This window comes from Muscardinus avellanarius (genome assembly GCF_963383645.1).
Source record: "Muscardinus avellanarius genome assembly, chromosome: 17".
Classification (NCBI taxonomy): Eukaryota; Metazoa; Chordata; class Mammalia; order Rodentia; family Gliridae; genus Muscardinus; species Muscardinus avellanarius.
Window position 1 is genome coordinate 57,783,196 of NC_137803.1, and position 21,617 is coordinate 57,804,812.

The window sequence follows — 21,617 nt, forward strand, 5'->3', positions numbered from 1 at the left end:
CAAGAGTCTTACTAAGTTGTTGCCCAGGTTGTTCTCAAATCTGCAATCCCCCTGTCTCAGCCTCCCAAGAACTGGGATTGCAGGCCTGTGCCACCGCGCCTGGCTGGAAACCTCTGGGTGCTGCCAGTCTGTGGGCAGCACCGTGCAGCCATCTTAACAAGAATAACCAAGCCCAGGGATATTTTAGTTGTATTTCATCCTTGTTCTTCCTGAGGTTAATTCTGATTGTGCCCACAAATGGGCTTCACGTGTATCTGGGAACAAATCTGTTAGCTTCCTTCTGTCCAACCTCCTTGCTATGGTGCCAAGAACTTTTTATGATGACGGGCCATCTGTACCAGAGCTGCCACCTCGGGCACCACTGTCCTCGGTGGGTGGCAGCTCTCCAGTCGTGTGTGTGTGTGTGTGTGTGTGTGTGTGTAAAACAGTAATGTTTTCTTTAGATTTTCTCCATTAGTTCACCAACACTGAGAGTTAACGTATGAGCATGTAAATAATACATGCTTGCGTTTGATATTGGCAAAAACACTTCAAAGAGCCAACAACTTTATCTTTTGTGGCCACTGCAGTCAAAAGATCGTGGAAAGGATGTTGATCCAACATCCTTGCACATTTTTTTTTGTGTGTGTGTGTGTGTGGTACTGGGGGTTGAACTCAGGGGCTTTTTCTACCTCCAGGCTATACTCTGAGACCTATTTTATACTTTATTTGGAAACAGGGTCTCACTAAGTTGCCGAGAGCCTCACTAATAGCTGAAGCTGGCCTCGAACCTGGGCAGTCCTCCTGTCTCAGCCTCCCAAGCGCAGGGGTTACAAGTGTGCACCACCACGCCCGGCTTCACATCCTAGCACATTTTTATTGTCAAGTAGGTTTAAGGTTGCAATACTGGATAAAAAATCATGTGAGTGCCAGCTGGGCATGGTGGCGTATAACTTAATCCTAGTAATTGGGAGGTGGAGACAGGAGGATTACAGGTTGGGGGTAGCCTCAGAAACTTACTGAGACCGTTTTAAAACAAAAATAAAAAGGGCTGAAGGTTTAACTCAAAGGCAGAAGGCCCCTAAGTTCAATTCCTAGTACTACCAAAAAGAAAAAAAAAATTACTTGTGTCAAAGTCCTCTTATTGTAAAAATGGCAAGAAGACAACTTCGTAGTTAGAAAGGGTTGTTTCTGTCAGTTTTAAGATAAGCCTATGGTGGTGCACACCTGTAATACCAGTACCTGGGAGGCTGAGATGGGAGGGTCACAAGTTTGAGGAAAACCTCAGCAACTTAGTGAGACACTCATCAGCTTAGTAAGACCCTGTCTCAAAATAAAAAATATTTAGCCAGGCGCGACGGCATACGCTTATAATCCCAGTACTTGGGAGGCTGAGATAGTAGGATCCGGGTTTATAGCCACTCTCAGCAACTTAGTGAGGTCCTCCACAAGTTAGTGAGACCCTGTTTCAAAATAAGGAATAAAAAAAAAATTGAGCTGGGCATGTAGGCCGGAGGTAGAATGCCCCTGGGTTCAATTCCCAGCACCACACACACACACACACACACACACACACACACACACACACACACCATGCACAAAAATAATAATAATAAAAAATTGAGGGTGTAGCTTACAGGTTAAGTGCATCTGGATTCAAACCCCAGTGTGCGCACCCCCCCCCACACAGAGGATGGACCTAGGATGTTCCAGAGGTTTTAGGTTGGGTAAGGGAAAATGGGGAAAATACCAGACTCAGAGCAGCAAGATACTGCATGGGGCAGTGAAGGAAAGTCTAGGGGGATGATGTGTGGGTCAGAAAGGAAGGGACGGAGGATGATAAAACCAACACCTTTCAAACCCAAAGCAGCCCTCTGAGCCTGGGCTTTCAACGTGGCTCCATAAACAAAATAACCACGAAATTGAACATATTTTGGAACCCTGAAGGAGGAATAGGTAGCATATGTCTGTTTTGTTATTCTTAAAAAATAACTGTGATGGACTCTAATTCCACACTCCTGCTTCTCATAGGTTTACTAAATCAGACGCATTTCAGGAGACATCTAAAATCCGTAGGTGGACCACAAGTGATATTTTAGGTGGAACTAAGGCATTATTAGTAGCTAAATATTTGTGCTCAAACTCTGAACATCTCCTTTATTCTTCTAGGAATCACAGACCTGGTGATATGGAGGACATAAAATTCTCCTCTTCTATAAAGTCTGATCGTGATGTTTAAAGACCTCTGTGAAGCAAAACCTGTTGGAGCCCACAGCTCATTTCCCAGGCATTAAAACAATGCAAAGAGGAGGCTGTGGGGCTAAAGGGACACTTCCTTCCCACTTCTCCAGAGTTTCTCCATACGCCTAGGCAGTTTTTGAATAGATCTTCTGAAATATCTTTTGAGGTCACCTACTTTGAGAGAACAGTGTCTGATTTTTCAGGTGTCAACAGCACTGAGCCCAGAATGCCTGAGAACATACACCTCAATTATAGCTTCCATTTTTGCCATTCTTATGGAAAAGATTATGATTTCTTCCCTCTCTTGCTAATCCACTGCTTGTTTCTAGGATTTGTGCTATGATCCGAATAAAATCAAATCCCTGTGTTAAACGCGGAAAAGCTTTATCACAAGAGCTGAGGCCAAGCTGGTAATTATCTTATCACTTCTTGTTTTTAAGCGCTAGTAGCCAAGGTAGCAAGAAAAGTCTCAGAAAAATTCTGCTCCCAATTTCACGAACTTGGTGGACAACCGCGTTTTACACACGCGCTGTAGCCACGGCAGACCAAGAAAGCCGTAAGAAAGACTCACTTTACCCATATGCAGCTATTTAAAAAAATATAATCTTACAAAACAAAGCCCACCTAAACTGAAGCTGTGGAATAATTTTAGCAATTGAAAATTACTACTTTCTCGAGAACAACACGGGACCTAGAAACGAAGTGATTCAGAGACCAACGTGATGTGCTCTGCTTTCTCTAGAGCAAATTCAGCGCCAGTTTCCATGGTATGATAAATACCTTCAACAATCACTGATTAAATTACTTAGTTTTCCTTTGCTGGATCTAAATATTCTGCTCTAAGCCAAATTCATTCCACACCATAGGTGATAAAATATTATTATACGAATGTCATTTTTTTTTTTTTACTAAAGAGCTGGGTTTCTCCCGTAGCCCCTCTAGTTTCCATAAGAAACCTCATAAAATGAAAAGTGCACCGAGGAAACCTTTGTAAAACTGCTTATCCCCAATTCACAGACATCCTGAGACATGAACGTAACTCCAGCATGTTAAAGAAAAACTACAGATTAACACCAAAGTCGAGCCCACAGAGACGATTTCTTTTCCTTTCCACAGCCCAGAATTGCTATTAGCTTACCTTATTAGCTGAAATGCCAAACAGGATGTCTTTATGGAAAATTAAGTTCATTATTCATCTCAGCTTTGATTTGGCGTAGTGGAGCCGAGAGCACTTAGCTTCTATGATTTGCGAATGTAAAGTGGGTGAGTACCACGGGGCTGGGGGTGGAGGAAGCGGCTGGCGAGGCTCACAACTCTCCGCTCGCACCTTTACATCCTCATTCATGTGAGGATGAAACCCAGGAGGATGCGAGCAGAATATTACTTAGATGGATGCTTTGTGAGGATTTTTAAACCCGTGCCGTTCTGCACAACAGCATGGTTTACGGTGTCTGGCATGATCACCACCCTAGCAAATTACTGTGCTCTCTTTCACCATCTCTGTGAACCCTGGGACCCTGGATGTACCTTGTAGCACAGATAGGGACGACGATTAGCCTGTCAAAGGGAAGGCCACGTGGGGAGCATCCTAGCGATTTGCTGAGAGCAGGATGGCCGATTGTCTCACCAGCGGTGGAAAGACAGGTGCACGGTCCAGGTCTGGAGGTAAGGGTGTGCACACAGGCGGACGTGACCTTCAGCGAGTGGGCAGATGAAGACTTGGGGGATCTGGGAGCCGAACAATAAGAGATATTTGTTTGTTCTTTGGGCACCAAATTTTTCTCTTTTAGGAGAAAATTAAGTACAATTCCTTAACTCATTAATTTCCTTTGAGAGAGTTAAGCTTATTGTTGAGACCCCTGGGTAAATACTTTTAATTGTCATTAACATCGAGATGTTCAAATAATACAGACACGATGCCCAATGGCTCCCGGTGTTTCCCTCCTGACTCCGCCTGGCCCTGGCCCTCCCCACACGTATTCGCGGGATACAGGTAGTGATACTTTCATATATGGACTTGGTGTTATTTGAACGGTTCCTTTCATCGATTCCCCTTTTTCCTCTCCCACCTCCCTTTCCCCGTCCATTTCCACTCTTCTGCTGGGTTCTCTCCTTGATCTGAAGTCTCTTCTGTTTCCTTTTTCTCTCTAGCTTCCACCGATGATAGAAACATAGGACTTTCTGAGACTGGCTGACCTCATGTAGCAGGGTATTCCCCGATCCCACCCATTCTCCTGGAAAATTACATAATTTTGTTCTTGACGGCTGAGTAAAATTTCCTCGTGCGGATAGACCACGTTTTTACTTCTCCGTTCATCTGCTGACAGACACCCAGGTCGGCTCCATTATCTGGAGAAAACTAATATAACGGTGGAAGGGGTTGGGGGAGGGAAGAAATCAGAACCGAGAAAGGACACGGCTCAAATAATGCGATGTCACGTATGAAGGCTCTACTGTGGATCCCACTGACATGCGTGAGGAGGAAGCAGGGGGCGTGGGGAGGCGCGTGGAGGGAGGAACGCACCACGTGTGTGTGCGCGCGTGCGTCTGTACCACTCTGAATCTATGTACAATTATAATGCACCAATAAAAGCATAGCAAACAACTTCCATAGAGAAACATTCCAGAAAGTACTCTTTTAAGCCACGTGTCTCTTTTCCACACGGGACGAAGGGAGGGCTGAAGCTTGCTCCCCCACTTCATGCCTTTAGAGTGGGCAGTATTTCTTGAAACCCGGCTTTTCCCACTGCAATCTCCAATTACAACAGCAAGACCAGTTCTAACTCGTCAACAGACGAGGCCAAAATGCCCAAGCAATGCGGCTTTAGTGCATCAAAGACTCTTTAACCGTTCTTGTCTTTGTCACCATGTAAAACCAAACCTGAATATTCTCCTCTCCTGAATTAATAGGAACATGGCTGTCTTTAATAAAAAATTATAAGGAAAAGTCATAATTAAATGACTGATTTGTCTCGAACTGTTTGACACAGTGTTACCATATGAGCCAGCAATTGCCATCTTAGGTATGTACGAGGAGAAATGGACACAAATGTGTATGCAGAATGTGCACACGGAAACTTGTACACAAATGTTCACATCCTCATTATTCACAGAAATAAACCTAATTTCCACCAGCTGGTGAGTGGATAACAAAAATGCAGAATACTCATACAGTGGAGTATTACTTGGCAGTGAAAGGCAACAAGATATTGGTGCCTGCTACTACATGGGTGAGCCTTGAAAGCAGTAGTGCTAATTGTAAGAAGCCAGACACACAAGAGCACTTATGTCATGATTCCATTTATAATGAAATGTGCAGGGAAGGCGGAATCTGCACAGCCAGCCAGTAGACCAGAGGCTCGCTTTCCTGGGCGGGGAGTAAGTTCTAATGGGTACAGGGTTTCTTCTGGAGTAATGGTTTCATCTTAGGTATTTGTGGACGACTCTGTAAAACTATGGAACTATAGTAAATTTTATGCTTTGTGAAGGAAATTTTGGTAAGGATTTGAATAAATCTGATTTATCACAGAAACACTGACCTATAGTGTTTATTGCTGCATGAATTAGCTACCCAGAGTAAATTCTATAACAGGCACAAAGGGAAAGATGAAGAAGGAGAAAGGGGTAGCCCAAGAATTGGAGCAGCAGGGGCTATAGAGAGACATAAAGAACAATTTCTGATGGTGTTTTCAATGAGAAAACCCTTCAAAAACACAGTGAGAAGCCGGGTGTGGTGGCGCACACCTGTAATCCCAGCGTTCTGGAGGCTGAGCCAGGAGGATCATGGTTGGAGGACAGCCTCAGCTACTTAGTGAGGCCCTTTGCAACTCAGGGAGACCCTGTTTCAAAATAAAGAATAAAAAATAGGGTTGGGGGTGCAGCTCAGAGGTAGAATGCCCCTGGGTTCCATCCCAGCACTGAAAAAAGAAAAAAGAAAAGACCTTAGAACAAATAGAAGAACAAGAAAAATCCTAAGGCCTGTTCCAGATGGCTTAATGTGAACAGATGCTGAAGGAGGAGGGGGAGGAGGAGGAGGGGAGCAGCGGGGAGGAGGGAGAAGGCAAAATACCAAACTCCCAAACTTTTATCTTTCTACTGTTTTCTCAGTCAAAGGACACGATCTTCGTATCGAGGAAGGTCGAAGAGGGATCGAGGTAGGAAAGGAAGTTTGAAGGAACTGCTCTTCTCTGCAGGTAAGGCCTATGTTTACATCTTCTTTCCAGAGCCCTTGGCTGAGTTTCAGGTACTTGGAAACTTCATTAGGCACCTCACAACACTGCAATCCGGCGTACCCCCCAAATCAAACCCTCTCTTGCTGCCATCTCTGCCCTAGCGAGCAACGTACCAGCCCTTCTCGAACATTCCAGCGAGTGGAAGCACTGTCTTTTATGCAGGCCAGGACAGAGGTCCTCCTCTGGATGGACACTCCCTCTCCCCCCACATCACCCGGACCTGTAGATTTGGAATCTCGAAACGCTCGCACCGGCTCAATAGTGCTGTTACCGCCCCGCCCCAGTCCAGGTCCTTTGCTCTTCTTACCTCATGCCAAGGGGTTTTTCTTTTTTCTGTCTTTTTGTTTTGTTTTGCGGTACTGGGGGTGGAACCCAGAGATGTTCTACCTCTGAGCTACACCCCCAGTTCTACTTTTTTATTATTTATTTTGAAACCGGGTCTCACTGAGTCACAAAGGGCCTCACTAAGTAGCTGAGGCTGTCCGCAAACTGTGATCCTCCTGTCTCAGCCTCCCAAATGCTGGGATTACAGGCATGGGCCACTATGCCAGCTAGGATTTACATTTTATTTTATTATTTTTTAAATTTTTTATTGGTGCACTGTATTCATACATCATAATGGGATTAAAAAAAAAACTTGTGTAGACATACATGCACACATCACCCAGTTAGCCCCTCCCCAGTCCCCCCCACCCCATTCCCTCCCCATCCCTCCTTCCTATGCTTGGCTTAGTGGTTGACATCTAATATTATAGCAATTTATCCAAAATTAACAATGATAATCTCACATAACAGATTCTTTTGTTTGATATCAAGCTTTTGACCACTTAGAGATAATATTTCAATATTTCTTTTTGCTTTCTTTCTTTATATTTTATGTTATACATTTAATCTGTATTTGGTGCCCTCTCCCCCCCTCGTTTTCCCTTCCCCCCTCCCGACAGTTAATACCCAGGCTAACCTTGTTATATTCGTACCTTTACACCTATTTGGAAGTAGCCCCTTATTTTAAACATGATGTCCAAAGCCTAGAATGATGACAGTCCTATGTGTCTTCCCAGGCTCATCTCTTCCCTTTGTGACCATGTAGCTCCGCTGGGTTCATTTCTGACTCCTTTGCTTTCTGTCTTTGTCCAGGCTTGTCCTGCACAAGACCTGATTGCTGGACTCATGGCCTAATGTTTGCTAGTTCTGCCTTAAGACTTTGTCCTGGTCATTACTTTTTAGGGCTCATGGAGCTTTGCTGAACTTCAGAACAGTGTGCCAGAACCCTGTTCTAACACACTGAGTGAAGGGATCACTTGGGAGAGGCCTATACTTATGAAAAGGAATTTCAAAAGAGACATGGTAGCCTGGCTTGGTGGGACACACTTGTAACCCCAGCATTTGGGAGGCTGAGACAGGAGGATCGCGGTTTGAGGACAGCCTCAGCTACTTAGGCCCTTTGCAACCCGGTGAGACCCTATTTAAAAATAAAAAAAAAAGGAGGGCTGGAGGTGTAGCTTGGAGGTAGAATGTCCCTGGGTTCCACTCCCAGTATCACTAAATAAATAAATAGATAGATAGATAGATAGATAGATAGATAGATAGATAGACATGGGCCACTATACGCTTAGCAGCTTTTAAAACACATGCTTGGATCAAGTCTCTTGGCTAAACTCACTGTGGAGAGCCTGGCCTTTCTGTTAGCCACTGTTCTACTATGGCAAGGAGGAGAGGGGTGTGTTGCTGGAGCACTGTGCAGGGAACAGACATTTGGGCTCTGGAATCTGACATTCTGCTCTCGAGGGCCCGAAGGTTTTAGAGAGACCTAGAAGATACTAGTTGTTCATACATAGAGTCCAGGAGGGCCTTTGTCCTGTGGGGACCTGAATCCCGCCACAGTGCCTTTTAGTGGAGAAAGGATCAGCCCGGGTTGCAGACCCTACATTGCCATAGAGCCAGAGAAGAGCTGGCAGATCATTCGAGAATGGCCCTTCCCACGGAAGTCGATTTCATTCATTTGTGCGATTGATGTGAGTACTGCTTACCTCACCCCTGAACAAAAGGGAGCAGGAGAGTTGGGAGCATGTTGACTTTTGATCATCACTGTATCCTTTGCATCCAATGGGACCTAGCGATAGTAGGCAGTTAATACATATTTTTTTGAATGAATGAATCACAGTGCTCTTAAATTGGTAGGCTGTGGTGGGAGGTTAAGGAGAGCTTACCTGTCAGTAGAAAAGTATTTGTGTGTGTGTGTGGGGGGGGGGTAAGGATTGAACCCAGGGCGTTCTGCCTCTGAGCTTCACCCCAGTTTTTATTTTTGTTTTGAAACAGGTTCTACCTAGGTTGCTGAGAGACTCTATATTGCTGAGGCTGGTCTCAAACCTTCGATTCTCCTGTTTCGGCCTCAAGTGCTGGGGTTATAGACATGCACCCCACACCCAGCTGTAGCAAAATCATTTAAAGCATGTGTTTCATATAAGGGGCTTTGGTACTAGTGTTCTTATTTAAAATCTGGTCCATTCTGTATCTTTCATTGGTCAAGTTAGCTGTGATATCACTACCTCAAGAAGATTTGCTATTAATCAAACACCCATGACTTGTTAGAAAGTTTACATGCGGGATGTTAAAATAACTTAAAGTATTTTAAGACTTAAGCCAGGTGTGGTGGCACACATTTGCAATCCCAGCATTCGGGAGGCTGAAACAGGAGGATCTGAGTTCGTGGCCAGCCTCAACTACTTAGTGAGGCCCTTTGCAACTCAGTGAGATCCTGTTTCAAATAAAAGAATAAAAAATAGTGTTGTGGGTGTAGTTCAGAGGTAGAATGCCCCTGGGTTCAACCCCCAGTATTGTTCCTGAAAGTGACTGTATCATCCATGTCCCCATGTGAGGCGACCCATGAGGTGGTCAATGACGTCACCAAGGAAGATCAGATAAGTAGGTTCCATTCAAAGGGTCAGAGGACGTGTGATTACAGAGATGTACCTCATGGTAAAGGTCAATTTATGACTGTAGCAGCAGCAGCAGCAGCGGAAGCCCTAGATGATTGGAAAATGACCACCCACCATTCACTCTCAGGACTGGTCATTCAGTTCTCCAGGAAAATCCAACTCATTCAAATAAGAGTGACATAAAAGTAACACACATGCAGGTACTATAAGAAATACATATATATATAGAAAAAGAACAGACACAATTTTCTTGTTAATAAAGAAAATTAATCTGGAAGATATGTTTTCACAAAGAAGGCTGAATGGCTAACCTAAAATTTCATTAGTAGTTAAATGAGTAATTAATGAAGTGGTTACAATGATAAAGTAAGAGCATAAAGTAGAGCTCTGAGAAACCAGGGAAGAAGGGAGAGAGAAGTAAGATGTTTCTGGTATCCTGCTGGAGGACGTGAAGCAAGAACATGCAGAGTTAAAGGAAAGAAAGGTAATTAAGGAAAAAAAGATAAAAATGAGAAGAGTAAGTGATACAGAGATATAAAAGGTAATGAAGGATTAGGAAGAAAGGGGAGCATATTGAAGGTAGGCAAAGGAGATCCAGCAAAACATATCTGTAATCCCTGAAAAAGGAAGCCAAAGCAAGGGAATATAAGAATGATCTTAAAATATACTGCAAGAAAACTTTTCTGAAGCCAAAGAACTTAAATGTACTTATTTAAAAGGTACCTTTTGAATCAGCAAACCGTCATTCAGAATGGTCAACACAAAAATATATTACGGAAAATTTTTTGAAAAGAATTATTTACATGGTCAGGTAAAAAGACAAAATCAGTAAAAGGAGAGAAAATAAAGTTGACGTCAGACTCAACCACAGGGACATTTCGCCTCATGCAACATCTCTAAGATCCCAAGAAAGATGGTGGAGTCAAGGACCTTCATGCAGTCAAGCTCTCCTTCCCACAACAAGACTCAAGCAAAACTGCAGCGTCGAATACAGTGAGAGTTAGCTTTCACGTGCGTCCATCTAGGGGAAAATAGAGGAGGAGCTGCCGACAAACATGGATTCAACATAAAAATGTCAGCAAGAAACCAGTGGCCAAAACCCGGATGGTCTCATTTCTGAACTTAAAAAGCAATACTTTAATAACCCAAATTGACATGAGGTTCTTATTAATTATATCTAGATGGACTTTAAGAATTCTGTCTCATTCTCACTTTGGGTTTTTTTTTTTCCTTTGGTTGTTAAATCATTAATGGCCATTGAGTATTTTCAAATACCTTTTCTGTATATATTGAGATAGTCATATGGACCTTTCTTACCTTTAATCTCTTAGTATTGTGAATTATGTCAATATCTTCTTTTTAAGCCTTCTTTTAATTACTAAATGAAAACCATCTGGCCATGTTATTTTACATTATTTTTAATTATTTAATTTTATTTCTATGTTTATTAAGAATTTTCACATTAGGTTCATGAAAGAAATTACATTAAAGTTTTTTTTTCCTCTCATATTTTCTTCCTCTCATTTTAGACTATGCTAAATCCTGGCCAAGTGTGGTGGTATATGCCTATAATTCCATTACTTGGGAAGCTAAAATAGGAGAATCATAGGTTCGAGGCCAGCCTTAGTAGCTTAGTGAAACACTATTTAAAAATTTAAAAAAGGGTTGGGTAGGTGGGTATGTAGCTTGGAGGTAGAATGCCCCTAAGATTAATTCCTGTTTACTCTCTCTCCAAAAGGACTATCCTAAATCCTAAAATAAACTGGGCACTTTTTTTTTTAGCTGTATCTATAGAAGGATTTTTTGTATGGCAGGAATTATTGGTTTTTTTCCAACTTTCATAAAACTGAGTTTTTTTCCTGAGCAATTTTTAAATTAATATGTTCATTTTCTATATTATCATAGATATATTCAAGGTTTCTTTTTTTGTTGAGTTTTGAACAGTTTATCTTTTCATGAAATTAAACACTTAAGTTTTCATCTACGAATATACCAGTGTCATTTTTTTCATTTCTAATAGTGTTTGTATCATGGTTTCCTTTTCTTTTTGTTGCCCTTGGTGAGCTTATTTCGAGGTTTATCAATATTATCAGTCTTTACAAAGAATAACATCAATACATTTTTTTTGGTGGTACTGGGGATTGAACCCAAAGCATTCTACTTCCAAGTCATACCCTCAGTCTGACAATCTCACTAAAGTGCCGAGGTTGGCTTAGAACCTACGATCCTCCTGTCTCAGTCTCCCAAGCACTGGGATTACAAACGTGCGCCACCACTTCTAGGCAAATTTTAATGGTGGTTACCTTTGATTGATTTCTGTCTTCCTCATGTATTTTACAAAATTTCCCCAATATATATTACAGTTTGGATCTAGAATGCTTGCTGGAAGAGGTCAGATGTAAGATGTGGTATAATCAAATCATGAGGGTTCTAATCTCATGATAAATCCATTGATAGATTAATAGATTTATTTGGTTTTAGAAAGGTGGGCCGAGTGTGGTGGAGGAAGACCTAATCCATTCTTTTGAACCCTATTCCAAGTTTTTAATAAATTATCAACCTTTCTAATCATATGTTACACACAGTTATGAGACTTACAATATAGCACATCTTAGGTCACTGGGGGTGTGGCCTTGGGGCCACATATGTCCGTCATCTTCTCTTGTTACTTCCTACCACTGTGCTCTGAGCTCCGCAGATGTGGCCTGGATGGAGAACTTTGATAACTCCAGAGCTGTGAGTAAATAAATCCTTCCTCCTTTAAGTTGGGGTCGTCAGGTATCTTGAGTCACGGTAATGAGAATGCTGAATGAAACATATGTATACTAATTTGTGAGCCCTGGAACCACAATGAAACCTACGATCAAATGGAATGCTTCTGAACAAAATAAAGAAATGTAGACTAGACAGGAGATTCATAACTGGTTGTCTGGCTTTTTTCTAGATGAAATATAAATAATCATGACAAATATATGATGGTCTCTAGGATTATGCCTAATCCATTCTTTTGAATCCTATTCCAAGTTTTTAAAAACTTATCGACCTTTCTAATCATATATTAGACACAATTATGAGACTTACAATATAGCGCATCTTAGCAAGATATATTTTGGATTTTAGATCTAAGGCTCCCCAAATCTGACAGTGAAAACAACCTTTTTGGTAGTCCAAATGGTGCTTTTAGGTAGGTGCATTAGAAATGATACTTCTTCCACAAGATTCTACTGCCCATTTGCTAGAAACTTATAGCAATACGTCAATTACACTGAAATAACTACTAATATAAATGATGGTCCCTAAAGGTAGGTAGTACATCCCTGCACAAAAGGAACCAGTGACCCTAGGCTAGAAAGATCAATAGAATGCCCTACGTCCTGTTACAGCTCCCAACTACACATTATTGGGTGGGGAAATATGTCAACATGGTTGGACATGAAATCAAATGGCTATTGAGTATTTTCAACAACATTTAAAAAGAGTGGTCTTAGCAATTTAACCCAAAATAAAGTTGATATGACTGCCAGGCGAGGCAGCACATGGACAGCAGTGAGACTCCAATGTCAAAGTCACTGAATGCTGTGAAGTCGGGCCCAGTTGCTCACGCAGCTGTACCCTGAGCTCGGAAGGAGGCTGCCTTTCTTAGGCCAAGGCACACTTTGTCAATTGGGAAGCCCAAAGCCCTATGGGGGTGTCAAGAACGGAAAGTGCTACTGGGGTGAAAACTCAGACAGCCTTTCCCAAAGTCATCTGCTACTGTGCAGAAGCCTGAGCCTGATGTCTGACCGTTGGCCTGGCTCGACTGGCTCCAGAATATTTCCTGAGTAAACAGTTGGGCACTTACTGAGGAGTTGATAACAGAAAAGATTTGGCTAGTTGACTCAGTAAATAAGAGGAAGAAACAAAGAAATAGGACAACAAGCCAACCTCAGAACAAGAAGAAAGAGGGCTTGGGAAAGAAGATGAACACAGCGGAACACAAACTCCTATTGTAAGCCCAGGGGTGGAGAGAGAGGGAGACAGCGTTAGAGAATTGCCAGTCAAAATAAGGTTGAATGCAGGCCACGGAGGCAATGGCCTCATTTTTTCGTTAATTAGATGAGAGAATTGTGATTGCTAAAATTAAGTGGAGATTGAGGAACTCTGGTGAAGTGAGGTCAACAAAAAATAGCTAATAGGTGGGAAATTACTTTAGTCATTGGAAAATGAAGAAACTCATTTCTAACGGCGGTAAACCGTGTATGCACTGGAAAGAAAATGGATTCCATGTCGCGGGACGTACTATCACAGTGCATCAGGACAGGAGTTTAGTATGCAGTAAGAAGAAAATGTTTGCTTTAGAAGTGTGCACTCTAGGTTACACAGCAGCCCACATGTTTATGCTTGTTTCCATCTGAAAATAGCGGAAAGAGAAAAAAAATTGCTCTGCATAATAATTATGCAAAATTGGAATACTTAAATTTTTTGAGGTACTACAATTTATTGCGCTTTTCCCTTCAAATTATAAGATGGTGCATAATATTTGGGAATAAGAACAAGCAAAAAAGTTTTAGCCTGTTATTGAAAAAAGACATTTGTGGCAGTCTTTATAATGATTAAAAATTCAAGTGCCAAATGATTGAGCAATGAATCGCCAAGCTGTAGTTTATGTGCATACTTCAATAGCTATACATATTTTCGTTAAAATAATAGACTATAGGCCAGGCGTGGTGGTGCACGCTTGTAATCCCCGCGCTTGAGAGGCAGAGACAGGAGGATCACGCAGGTTCGAAGTCAGCCGCGCGCGCTGGCTTAGGAGACCCTGTTTCCAAATAAAAATGTAAAAATAGGTCTGGGAGTGTAGCCCAGAGGTAGAAGGGCTTCCAGGAACCCCGGTACCACCACCACCGAAAAAACAAAAAAGACTATAATAAAGAAGCATAAGCTTTTAAAAAAAAATAACAGTGTGATTTTTATCCCATCACTTTAGGAAAATTATTAGCACATTCAATAGATAAATAATTGTTGAGTTCATTGAGAAGGTTCCTTAGACCTTGTCTGACTGGACGGCTGGTAGTTGACTTCATTGACTTTCCCGCTCTTTGAAGCCCTCTTTTCCCTTTGCTTTGTTCTTTTCTTTCTTTCTTTCTTTTTTTCTTGAGCAACCCAGGAGCATTCTACCTCCAAGCTACACTCCCAGTTCTATTTTTTTTAGTCTTTTAAAAATTTTTTTGAAACAAGGTCTCACTGAGTTGCAAAGGGCCTCACTAAGTAGCTGAGGCTGTACACGAACCGCGATCCTCCGGTCTTCGTCTCCCGAGTACTGGGATTCCAAGCGTGCGCCACCACGCCCGGCTTAGCTTTTCTGGTTTCTTCCTAGTGTTACAATCTTCAAAACTGTGCTCTCTTTTGCCTCTTGCTTGGTGTAGCTCAGGAAATTGGCCTGGGCTGTGCCAAGTTCTGCCACTGCACCTGCCCCTTACGACTCATTCACTCTCAAATTCTTTTCTACCTCTGATGTGCTAGCTCCCAGATAACTTTCTCCAGTCCCGACATCTTTCTGAAATCCAGAATCATAAACTCAGCTACCTTCCCTCCTGTCTATTTCTCACTGGTTCCATTCCATACTGGATGAACCTGACATCTCTAAGACACAGTAAGGACTTCCTTCCTCTCCACTGTTTCTTCTTCTTGCTTAGCCTAAGCTGCAGCCCGGCTTACTGTAATGTCTTCTCAAATAGTATCTGAATAAGTGAACGCTTGCTGGTAGGACCTCTTCATGTGCATATGTTACAGGCACATTGGACTCAGTGTATCTAGAGCTAACCCATCGTCTCAATCCCAGTTTATTCTGTCCCGCATAATATTTATCTCAGTTGGAAGTCTTGATGTACACCCATTTTTCAAACTATACATTGTCCATAATTTCTACTTTTCTCTTTTCTTAGTTATCCAATCGATGCCAAGTCTAAGCAATTACATGTTTTTAACATTTTGGTATTTTTTTCCTTTTCTGGAACTGAGGATTGAACCCAGAAGCATTCTACTTTTGAGCTACAGCCTCAGAACTTTTTATTTATTTATTTTTTTGTCCTTGAAACAGGGTCTTGCTAGATTGCTGAGTCTCACTGTGTTGCTTAGTCTGTCTTTGAACCTGTGTCCCACTTGTCTCAGCCTCCCAAGTACTGGAATTACAGGCATGCCCCACCACGGCCCAGCCCAATACATTGTTGTTTTTTTCAACATGTTTCTCCTGTTTAAAAATTCTTACCCAAAGCCCGACGTGGTGGCGCACACTTGTAATCTCAGCATTTGGGAGGCTGAGACTGGAGGATTGCGGTTCGCGGACAGCCTCAGCTACTTAGCGAGGCCCTCTGCAACTTAGTGAGACCCTGTTTCAAAATAAAGAATAAGCTGGGCGTGGAAGGGATAACACTTGTTATCCCTGTGCTTGGGAGGCGGAGACAGGAGGATCGCGCAGGTTCGAAGCCAGCAATGCTGGCTTAAGAGACCCTGTTTCCAAATAAAAAAATACAAATAAAAAATATAAATATAGGTCTGGGAGTGTAGCCTGGAGGTAGAAGGGCTTCCAGGAACCCCAGTACCACACAAAAAAAGAACAACAACAACAAAAAATAGGGCAGGGGGTGCAGCTCGAAGGTCAAATGCCCCGGGTTCCATCCTCAGACTCACAAAAATAAAAATTCTCATCCAGTGGGACCCCTTTCTGCTGAGTGTAATAAGAGCCCCTTGAGGGAAAGAGTCATGTCACTTCAACTCTGTGTTCCCAGCTGTTAGCAGAGGGCTTCACATACACTTATTTCTCATGAGTGATAGTAATAAAAATCACATCACATACGACAAAGGACAAAAATGTCCTTTTGCAGAAATTCTTAATTGTAAATGTGAAAAGTGTAGATTGTTGCTCTTTGGCTAAGATGGGGCTCCATCCTGAGCGACCCATGCTAAATTGAAAACATCCTAAGTTGAAACTCTCACTTCATCTATCAAATAGCCTAACTCAGCACCACAGCACTCTGTAGAGTCCCGGCAGTTCCCCTTGTGATTGTGTGCCTGAACGGGAGCCGTGGCTTGCTGCCATCCCAGAGAAAGGGTCATTTGCAGATTGCTGGCTCAGGACAACATCCCAATTCCAAACTCGAAGTATAGCGTCTCCTGGAGGTTAATCACTTTTGAACATCCTGAAGTCAAGTTGTTAAGTCAGACCATCATAAATCAGAAACCATCTGTATTTCCATTTATAGATGCCAGAAGGGGACTTCCAGTAATAGGAGGAGTTGACATTTTCCTATAAGGTTAAGGAAATAGTAACAACTTCAAATAAAAAGAAGAAGACATAGTATGAGCAACTCATGGGCAAAGAGGAACCTAGACTTAATAAACTCATTCTCTAGAGAAATATCCCGCTTCTCCAAAAAGCTCATTGAAGGAGCATCACGTGACAGACACTGGAAGGGTTCACAAGGAATGGACCATTTCCAGGTGTCACCAAAACTTAGCACTTCAAGTGTCAGAAGAAAAGGTAGATTATTAAATGTCTGTGTATCAGGATAGACCAATACTTAGATCGAGAAGATTCAAAAAGCCCAACCAGAAGATTTCTGGAGCTGACACACAAATTCAGCAAAGTAGCCAGGTACAAAATCAACTTAGAAAAATTAACGGCTTTTCTTTACACCAACCACAAGTCCACTGATAAAAAAAAAAAAATCCAGAGAAAAATTCCATCCACAATAACCTAAAACAAAGCAAAACAAAAACCCAACAAACAAAGCCGGGGTAGTATTATATGCTTGTAATCCCGGCACTTGAGAAGCTGAGACAGGAGGATTGCGGGTTCGTGACCAGCCTCGGTTACTTAGGCTCTCCGCAACTTAGTGAGACCCTGTTTTGATATAAAGAATAAAACCCAGCCGGGTGTGCTGGTGCACGCTTGTCATCCCAGCATTTGGGAGGCTGAAACCCCCCCACCCCTTTTTTTTTTTTTTTGGTGATACTGGGGGTGGAACCCAGAGGCTTTCTACCTCCGGGCTATACTCCCAGACCTTTTTTTATATTTTATTTGGAAACAGGGTCTCACTAAGTTGCTGAGAGCCTCACTAAGTAGCTGAGGCTGGCTTCGAACCCCTGCGATCCTCCTGTCTCAGCCTCCCAAGCGCAGGGATTACAAGCGTGCGCCACCACGCCCGGCTATGTGAGACCCTTTTTTGACATAAAGAATAAAATCCAAACAAACAAAAGGACTTCAAATAAATCTAACCAAGGAGGCGAGTGGAAAGAGTATGAATGGTACTATTACTAAGAGTACTGCGTGGCCAGCGCAGGGCCAGTAGGGCACAAAATTAAGAGATGTGATAGGGCAGACACCCAAGGGAGAGCGCCAGGACAGACAGAAAGGCCAGTGGAGCCAGTGGGCACCCAGAACAACGGCCAGTGTACGAGGAGTGACCAGTAAGTGGGGCGAGAATCTGGGCACAACTCTGGAAAAGTGAAAAGTGGGTTGTATTTATTGGAAAATAAATGTAGGTTGAGCACCGACATGGGACCCCAAGTGGACAATTCCATCCCTGACTCCTGTGATGGGTCAAGAGGCTGACACATGAAAATAGTGTATAAAATCACCTTCCAGCTATGTGTATAAGGTGCATGTGAAACATAAATGAACTTGGATCCCATTCCCCAAAATCTTAGTATCTATAGGCAAAGGTTCCCAAATCTGAAGTGTTTTGGATAAGGGACACTCAATGTGAAATTTAATTTAATTTAATTTTTTGCAGGTTTGGGGGTGGAATACAGGGGCATTTGACCTCCGAGCTACAACCCTGCCCATTTTTTATTCTTTTTGATTTTGAAGCAGGGTCTCACTGAGTTGAAGAGGGCCTCACTAAGTAGCTGAGGCTGTCCGTGAACCGTGATCCTCCGGTCTCAGCCTCCCGAATGCTGGGATTACAAGCATGCACCATGCCCGGCTCAATGTAAAATTTTAAATAATTGATTCTTCAGGACCACAGCACAAGGTATGTTTTTTGGCAAACACAGAACGAGGAGCTAAAGTAGTGGAGTGCTTTATTTAATGTCACAGAGTGAGTGAAGGGGTAGGCACACATCCAGGGTGGACCCCACTGTCCCCCGGGGCTCCCTGTCCTCCTGTGGCCAGAGAGAAAGCTAACTGGCCAGTCTGGACACCACTAACCACTGAGACATCAGAACAAGAAATTACCTTTCTATGGCAAAGCCCACATTTACCTGGAAGTCAGTACAGTAAGTAAAAGAGACAGGAGCAGTGCTGCCTGGTAGAACTTTCTGTGATGATATTTTATATCTGTGCATCCGATGTGGTAAACATTAGCTACGTTCAGCTAGGTGACTGAAGAGCTCTTTTTAATTTGCATTAAACTTTACTTCTTTGAAGTTTATATAGCTGCAGGTGGCCAGTGGCCATCATATTGGACCCCATCGGACTAGACTTCCTGATTCAGAAGGAACTCTGTGGCCATCTGTCCTCATTTGACCGAGAGGAAAATGTTCTTCGCTCTAATCTTGACATGTTCAGATGGTGCTTAGTATATATATTAATACTAGGAATTAAATATAGGGGCTGTCCACCTCCCCAGCCCTTTTTATTTTGAAACTGGCTCTTGCTAAGTTGTTGAGGGTCTCACTATATTGCTGAGACTGGCTTTGAACCTGGGATCCTCCATCTCAGCCTTCCAAGTACTGGGACTATAGGCATGTGCCACCATGCTGGGCTTCCTGACATATTTTGAATAACCAGAAAAATCTTTCTAGTTTAATAGCTACATCTTCAGGCGTTATGATCTGGGGATATAGTTATGTCCTGGTATAATGATACGCCCATTGATGATTTCCCTGGGTAATCGCTCAACCTTCTCTCTGTGCCCCTCTGATGCTATGAACTTTCGGGGCTCCATGTGTGGCCCCAGCAGCACCCAGATTCTCTGGTGTACAGTGTTGCTCCTGCCACCGACAGAATCTATGTGACTCAGTGCTACAGGATGCTGCAGGAACCGGAGGATGTGTTCCCTCGCCGACAGCCCTGCGCTGTCTGCCTGCATGTCTTCCATAGGGTTTGGTCAGGTCCACTGCTTCTGGGGCCAGCAGCCTGTTTGTTGGACTCAGGAGTTTACAGCCTCCATCTCTCTCTCTCTCTCTCTCTCTCTCTCTCTCTCTCTCTCTCTCTCTCTCTCTCTCTCATTATTGGGATCGAGCTCAGGGGCATTCTACCTCTATGCTACATCCCCTGCCTCTTTTTTTTTTTTTTTTTTTGCGGGTCTGGGGATGGAACCCAGGGGCATTTGACCTCTGAGCTACACCCCCTGCCCTATTTTTTAATTTTTTAATTTGAAACCGGGTCTCACTGAGTTGCAGAGGGCCCCACTTAGTAGCTGAGGCTGTCCGCGAACCGCGATCCTCCGGTCTCAGCCTCCCGGATGCTGGGATCACAAGCGTGCGCCACCACGCCCGGCTACACGCCCTGCCTCTTGAAGCAGGATCTCACTAAGTCGAGGGCCTCGCGAAGTTGCTGAGGCTGGCCTTGAAGCCTCCGGCTCAGCCTCCCAAGTACCGGGATGACAGGCATGTGCCACCACGCTTGGTTCCTACGCTCTTCTTGTCCACACACCCCTGACTGTCCTCAGGAGTGCCCAGAGATTCAGTTGCCTGGGAGATTTGAGAATTTTAGAAGCCAAAGAGTTATCTACCATCTTGTCGGCGAGGAGATAGCCCTATCCACAGCTTACTTCTTACTACCTGAGAAATCCGCCTCTCCTCTGTTTTCTTTCTGTTCACACTGGTCTGCTTTTCCTCGCGTACGTTTCTTTCTCCTCCAGTGTTCAGTTTGGCTCAAACAGGTGCTAAGTAAATCTTGGTTGAATGAAAGACTCATTCAGAATAGCATTATTATTAAACTTGGAAACAATTTTTTTTTCATTTTATACCTGTGGACCAGATAATGCAATTTGACTACAAATTATGATAATTAGGTGGATTCCTACCAGTTGGAGCTAAGAAATATAATGCCACATTCTACTCACCCATTAATCTAACAATACCTTCAAAAACATAAATGCCATTAAATTGGCATGGCTTCACCGCAGCAAATTCTTTCACTTCTTAGCTCCTCGTAAGTCCCTATTGAGTGAACAATTAACATTTCACTTTTATGCATGGAAATATTTTGTAAAATAATTGAGCCAACAGAAAGTGGAAGCTGTGGAATACATTAAGACTGTATCAGTCATTTTAAATTAGCTTCATCCGGGCTTAAACAAAGAGGGATGAATATTAAACAGGGCTTGCTAGAGCATTTCATTGTTTGAAATGTGATACATGCACAAGAGGAAAAGTCTAAAACAAAGTAAGAAGTGGAAGAATAAAGATTACACCAACTTTCAACTCATAACTGAGCGTGAGTCTCGTATCGGGATGGATTCCAAAAGACGACCACTTTGTATTCAGATCTGTTACAGGATTTAGTTTAGACTCTGTTCACAACAGCACCTTCTATGATTGGATACCGCCACTGCTAAAAGCTGGCGTAGTAACAAGTCCACACTGGATACAGTTCACAATATGTATTAAGGATAACTATCTGGTCCTGTAAAAGGTAAATGCAGTCCAGGCGTGGTGGCGCGCGCTTGTAATCCCAGAATTCGGGAGGCTGAGACCGGAGGATCGCAGTTCGCGGACAGCCTCGGCTACTTAGTGAGGCCCTCCGCAATTCAGTGAGACCCGGTTTCAAAATAAAGAATATAAAATAGGGCTGGAGGAGTAGCTCAGAGGTCGAATGCCCCTGGGTTCCATCCCTAGACCCTCTCTCTCTCTCTCTCTCTCTCTCTCTCTCTCTCTCTATATATATATATATATATATATATATATGGTAAATAAAGAAAAATATAGTCACCTTGATTGTGGAGGGTTTGCATTTGGGGATTCCTAGTCGACACTCTTGCTATTTCAGTGAAACTACAGGTTACGGAAGCAAAGATCACTAAGTCAGACCGAGCATAGGATGTTAAACGGGCAGACAGGCCTTCTTTTGACATAAGAACTTTATAGTGTTATTATACGGTACTATTATATAGAGTGATAGTGTTGTTATATAGTGTTATTTATAGTGCTATAAGTGCAATCAGGCAGTCTCATGGGGTTCACGGTATTGCTTCTTACTGAAACACATATTTAAAAAAAAGCAATAAAAACCTTGAGC

At 42.9% G+C, this 21,617-nt stretch overlaps 1 protein-coding gene across 19 annotated transcripts in view; it reads right to left on the reverse strand.

Moving 5' to 3' along the window:
• The window catches only part of DLGAP1 (DLG associated protein 1), a gene marked incomplete at both ends in the record, with an annotated part of 318,043 nt that overhangs the window by 270,147 nt on the left and 26,279 nt on the right, over positions 1-21,617 (reverse strand). For 3 of the 19 annotated variants that reach the window (XM_080714550.1, XM_080714545.1, XM_080714549.1), the window contains one exon: positions 3,359-3,409. The exons of the other annotated variants lie outside the window; for them this stretch is intronic. In XM_080714550.1, the coding sequence (XP_080570676.1) occupies positions 3,359-3,409 (51 nt within the window). Of the gene's footprint in view, positions 1-3,358; positions 3,410-21,617 lie in introns of those variants that run through there. 19 annotated transcript variants of the gene reach the window in all.